At 47.5% G+C, this 6,017-nt stretch overlaps 1 protein-coding gene across 1 annotated transcript in view; it reads left to right on the plus strand.

The window, feature by feature from the left end:
• LOC119318370 (peptidyl-prolyl cis-trans isomerase E-like) overlaps positions 1–1,153 on the plus strand; it is a 4,295-nt gene extending 3,142 nt beyond the window's left edge. Inside the window, exon 3 of the mRNA XM_037592916.1 lies at positions 704–1,153. Coding sequence (XP_037448813.1) covers positions 704–894 — 191 coding nt within the window. The 3' untranslated portion in view covers positions 895–1,153. The remainder of the gene's footprint in view (positions 1–703) is intronic.
• Positions 1,154–6,017: the final 4,864 nt, after the last annotated feature.

The following is a 6,017-nucleotide window of genomic DNA, read 5'->3' on the forward strand; positions in this document are numbered from 1 at the left end:
CTTAAAGCAAAGCGTCGCCTTAAAAACATAGAACCAATCTCTCTTCTTCCACGTCTCTTTCGTTCTCTACACTCATGCCACATGCTCTGTGGCCGTGGTTTTATGGCACAGCGTCCCACTGAGCACAACTTCTACCTTTGCTGGGGTTCCAGGCAAAATATCATGGGTAGCAGATTACACTAAACTAAGGTTGAACTTAACGATTTCCGTGTAATGATAGAACTGCAGTATAACATGTCTATCAGGAAGAAACTACAAGGAAGCCCTTCATCTAGGAGTCACAGTTGTTCACACTGCATGAAATTGCATCTCTAGTAGACTTGGTATTCACTATATGAACAGACAAATTATATTGCTGTGTTAATTGTACTCAAGCTGAGTTTGTTCTTTCGTGTCAGAATTTTTTATGTATTATGTAATCTTAGGCTCTGTTTTGAACACAAGATTCTTGTAGGATTTTCTTGCGTCAGATACAACTGCTGAATGCAAATCTGATTATGTGGTTGACTCTTGCATTATGTAGATTATGATCCCTTTCTGTCTATGCTTTTGTTTCATACTCCCTCCTTCCCATAATATAAGAGCGTTTTTGACACTTATATTATGGGACGGAGGGAGTAGCAGATATATGCTAATTTGGAGGTTTGGCTTCATGACAACTTTGTCTACACTGATTGCTCACTAAGTACATGTCTGTGTTCAGTTTGGGCGGATGCGGATACTTGGTTCGAGAGGCAGCAGCAAGAAGAGGAAATGAAGCGCCTTCAGACAGAGCAGAATGCAGCAATGAAAGAAGCAGAAAGGCTTCACAGGGAGAAAGTAGCCGCAGAAAAGAACGGGGAGACGGATGAAGCAGATCCCATGGCCGTGGCGGAAGCTCAGGCTGTGAACTAAAAAGCTCTTGATAAATCCGTCGATGCTAACGTTGGAACAAATACTGTATGCATGTGCATTTGCCAAGTACATGGTTTTCATAGTCGATCGGTGTAGCTACCTTGCGCGAACTTGCTAGGGCTGGTTGGTAGCTGATCCCACTTCCTGAAGGGATGCTTCCGTTCATTCTGGCCGTGTAACATGGAATTTTTGTTAGTAACATGGATGTTATGTGTTTCAGTTATGCTGCTGTTACAGGTGATTGGGTTGAACTATTTTACATTCGTACCTAGCTGGAGATCCGTAGACGATTTGAGCGTCAGACATGATTCATGATTGTGCATTTCAAACTAGGAACCTGACATTAAGGACTAACCGGCTACATTATTAAAAAAAACATTATTTTTCTTATTTCAAGAATCTTACTAAACTTCTTTCTTTGCTTGATATATTACTTTTGGGGATTTTCCAATAATTTGTCTACTAGGAGTACTTCCAAAATTTTCAAATCTTTATGTTTGAATATTTCCAATTTTCTTGATGTTTTATAACTGGTGTATTTCTTCTATTTTTCATTAGTCGTTATTTCTTGGGAATTTCAGTTTGTCTTTCACTTCTAAATCTCCTAAAACTTTCACCGGTCTTCTGAATATTGCCTATCTTTCTGATATGGTATACTTTTTGAATTTCTTTTACTTGTTGTTGGCAATAATTCTAGGGGGGGTTCCCAATAGTTTGTCTTCTAAATTCCAATTCTCTGAAAAAACAAGATTTTGGTTTTACATTTTTCCTCCCGTGTTATACCATTTGAATTTATTTTACTTGTTGCTGGTCATTATGTTTGGGGAAGTTTATGATAGTTTGTCTACTAATTTCAAAATTCCTCCCCTGTCACATTTTATTTTCAAAGTTCCTAAAATTTCCACGGCTTTTCTGTTTTTATCAGTTTGATGTTCCATCGACTCGCAATTCAGACCGGCGGAAAGCCGGAAAGAGTGGCAAAGAACTCACGGCAATCTGGCCATGCGACGGACGCCGTCGTCCACTGTTGGTGCGCTTGGCTCATAATAGGGTTAAAAATTTCAATGAAATTTCACATATTTCAGTGGGGGCCGGAAAAAAAATTAACCCCAAAATTCCGAGGTAGATCCAAACCGATTTCAAAATAAATTTAAATTTTATTAGAATTCGTTAAAATTAAGTGAAATTTGAAATCTCAATATCCGAAATAATTTCCAAATTTTTTGTATATTTCAGTGAGGTGCGAAATTATTTTGTTTCTGAAATGAAAAACCTCAGGCCCATTCTCGCTCGAGACTCGAGAGCGACCTCCCTCCGAACATCCTCTCGCGACAAAGCAGTGTCAATGTCAATGTCATGGCACTCTCTTCAGTTTATTGGCTTAATCAGCCGGATGGATTGTGCACGCGTCGTTCGAGGGCGTCCTCGTCCTCGCCTGGCCGGAACCCGGAAGGAAGGAGCATTGATCTGACCTGCCTCATTCGACGGTGAGGACGAGAAGCACGCACGCACCAGCACCAGTGTCCCGCGGAGAGAACCCGGCCATCGTCAGGAGCAATGACTCGGCCGGCGTGGCACGTCCGGCGCCATCAATCGTGACGCGAAATGGTAACTGCACTGCAATGCTACGCTCTCTAGGCCTGTGTAAGAGGGTGAAACCAATCCCGAAATTCATTTGTTTGTTGTATACTAGCAAAAGTGCCCGTGCATTGCAACGGGAGAAACAAATTATCACACTTAGCGCCCCATCCTTGTTACCACTTATTTTCTTTATCCTCATTGTCGGTCACGCTGTCTACTACACGGCGAACGTTTCACCTAAGCTTGGAGCTAATGAAGAATCGTCTACATACACAGACCAACGAACAGTCGCGTTTGAGATCCCGGCCAAATCCGCGCAATCTAATGATTGCGCCTTGTGTTTGTGCTATCCATATTTTACATCGTAGCAGTTCAGTACCAGTCCGTAAAGGACACAAAAAAATTTCAAATTTAACTTTAGTTTAAAACAACCAACACTTTTTTTGTGGGGTAAAACGATCAACACCAAAGAAAAGGGGAGGTTGCGAGTTTGATTCATGTCACGGTCAACTATTTTTGCCGCATCTCCTAAATGGGCTGGTGGGTCTGATTTGTTGGGCCGGATCGCACAAACAGGTTGGGAGCGCACTTTTTTTCATTGGTGGAATGTAACACAGACGAACGGGGCAGAGGCCCGGCGGCCCAGGACAGACGATCTGTAGAATAGCCTAGCTGAGTATGGAGAAACGCTATGGACATACCAAATGGGAGGCCAAATAATATTATACCTCCATTTATATAAAAAAAATAGCATATATGCCCGTATGTTACAACAGTAAAAAAAGTGATATAAATTTAGTGAGGATTGTATGCACAAACATAACGTTCAATGTGTTATAAAGTTGGCGCAAATTTAGTAAGTATCATAAGTGGGTCTGCTGCAACCGAAGAAAAAATAATGTGAATTTAGTGAGGATTGCATGTAGGAAAAAAATGCCACATCATTTTTATTCATAAGATATGGATGAGGCCAGTACGCCTGTCATTGGTTCAAATTAAATTCCATGCCAACCAAATATGGCGCCTGATGGGGTTATGTACCTAGGGTAAGGTCATGGACCTGATCTAAGTACCTTACCCAAGGACACCCTTAGAAGAAGTCTCCTTCCAGTCGACCAACGGAGGACACACTCGACTGACTTGAAGGACTCGACCACGAAGACTCACTCGACCACCAGAAGGTCAAGAGGCACTCTGCACTGCAACGGCCTGTAATCAAGTAGACTTTATGATAGTAAAGGCACTTTATGGGGGGCGTTACCAGTAACACCCCAGACTTAACTCACCTTAAACCCTCTCCTACGTGGGCTGGCTGGGGTCCTGGCGCACTCTATATAAGCCACCACCCTCCACAAGCAGAAGGGTTCGGCACCTTGTAATTCATATACTCATAATCCACTCGACCGCCTCCGGGCTCCGAGACGTAGGGCTGTTACTTCCTCCGAGAAGGGCCTGAACTCGTACATCCTTTGTGCTTACAACCTCTCCATAGCTAGGACCTTGCCTCTCAATACCTACCCCCCCACTCTACTGTCAGGCTTAGAACCACGACAGTTGGCGCCCACCGTGGGGCAGGTGTTTTAGCGATTTTGTGGAGAAGTTGCGATTCTTCCGAGTACTTTCATCATGGTGTCTGCTGGAGTTTTGGTCGAGGGTCAAGAGATCCGTCTCGGCACTCTCGCCTTCATCGCCGACGACTCTGCATGGCTCCAGGAGGCTCCACTCGACGTGGATGCGCTCCCCGTCCGCGGTGCGACGCATTTTCGCGCATGTGTCCGTGGCGTTCTGCTGCGGCAACCGTCGACCCAGTATCGGTCGGCTCCTTTATCGTCCACCCTCCCGGTCTCCCGCCAGCGCAAGCGCTCAGGCCGGTCGAGGCTTCAGCGATGGGTGAGGCACGCGGTGGCTCGCCAATCGGCCACCACCCAAGTTGCGGCAATCGAGCCCGACGAACCTCTCTATGGCTTGTTCGATCAGTCGACTGGCTCCGTAGAGACTGCATCCGAGTGCGGTAGCAGTGATCCAGCGGCGGAAATCTTGATGGTCGACGGGCCCCACAGTCCTCCTGGCTTCGCCCGTGGTGGTGGAGCAGGTGACGGCGGCGACCCTACACAAGGCTACGAAGAGTACCAGCCCGAGCCACTCGACTCTCTACAAAGAGAGGAACTTCACCGCAGGAACGAGGATCCCCTGCGTATTCCCATCGCAGGAGAAACCCCCGAGGCTCGTGCCTTGGAGGAGGCGCGTCTGGCCAATTTGGCCGAGCGCACTCGACTGGAGAACCTTCAGCGAGCACTCGACGAGCGCGCGCGGCAACGAGTTCCCGACACCAGTCGACGTCAACTCTTCCCGCCGACTCAGGTATATCGAACCCCAATTCAGAATTTAGCAGCTGCGACCCGTATAGCAGAGTCCATCCAGCCTTCGCAGTCGGAAGCTGGCAGAGGTTTGCTGCAGATCAGGGATCTACTCCGGGCAGCAGGAGATCAGAATTCAGCCGTGTCTCAGTCGCGCAACAGAATTCACAGTCGATCCGTCACTGTGAATACGGTTCAGTCGGCGCACAGCCCCAGATCGCCTCCGCGGCGCGAAGGGCGCGGGAATCGGCGAGATCAATATGACGACAGACTCGACCGAGATGACAGGCGTCGAGTGCCCTATTCCCCTCCGAGGGGTGGGTCTTACGCTCCTCGGCAGCCAGATGATAGGCGTCAGTACAGTACAGGGCGTAGGGTTCCAGTCGACCCCAGAGAACCAGGCTTCGACGCGCGATCCATTATCGTGCAAGGGTTGGTCGACCGGAACAGAGCCCATCGAGGTGCACTCGACAGAGATGTACCCACAAGCAGTCGAGTGCATGTTTCTGGCCCTGAATGTTTCAGCAGGGCTATCAGAGCCGCAGTTATCCCTCCCAATTTCAGGTTGGCAACAGGAGTCAGCAAGTTCACTGGTGAGTCAAAGCCTGAAACTGGGCTTGAAGACTACCGAGTGGCAGTTCAGATTGGTGGTGGGAACGACGAAGTGGCCATGAAGCACTTGCCCCTCATGCTGGAAGGTTCTGCCAGGGCATGGTTGACTCAATTACCTCCTAGTAGCATTTATACTTGGGAAGATCTGTCCCGAGTGTTCATCAGAACGTTTGAAGGAACTTGCAAGCGACCAGCTGGATTGACAGAGTTGCAAGTCTGCGTGCAGAAGGCTAATGAGACTCTCAGAGAATATATTCAGAGGTGGATCACTTTGCACCACACTGTGGAGAATGTGTCTGATCATCAGGCAGTCTGCGCCTTCAAAGATGGTGTCAAGAACAGAGAACTGAGTTTGAAGTTTGGTCGAACCGGTGACATGACCTTGAGTCGGATGATGGAGATTGCTACCAAGTACGCCAATGGCGAAGAAGAAGACCGACTCCGAAGCGGCAAGCACAAGCCGAGTCAGTCGGAAAAAGGAAACACCAGTCGGAAACAGAAGCGGAAGGCTGAACCGGCAGCTCCCGGAGAGGCTCTGGCCGTGACTCAAGGAAAGTTTAAGGAGAAACCAAA

Source organism: Triticum dicoccoides, chromosome 6A, assembly GCF_002162155.2.
Source record: "Triticum dicoccoides isolate Atlit2015 ecotype Zavitan chromosome 6A, WEW_v2.0, whole genome shotgun sequence".
NCBI lineage: Eukaryota > Viridiplantae > Streptophyta > Magnoliopsida > Poales > Poaceae > Triticum > Triticum dicoccoides.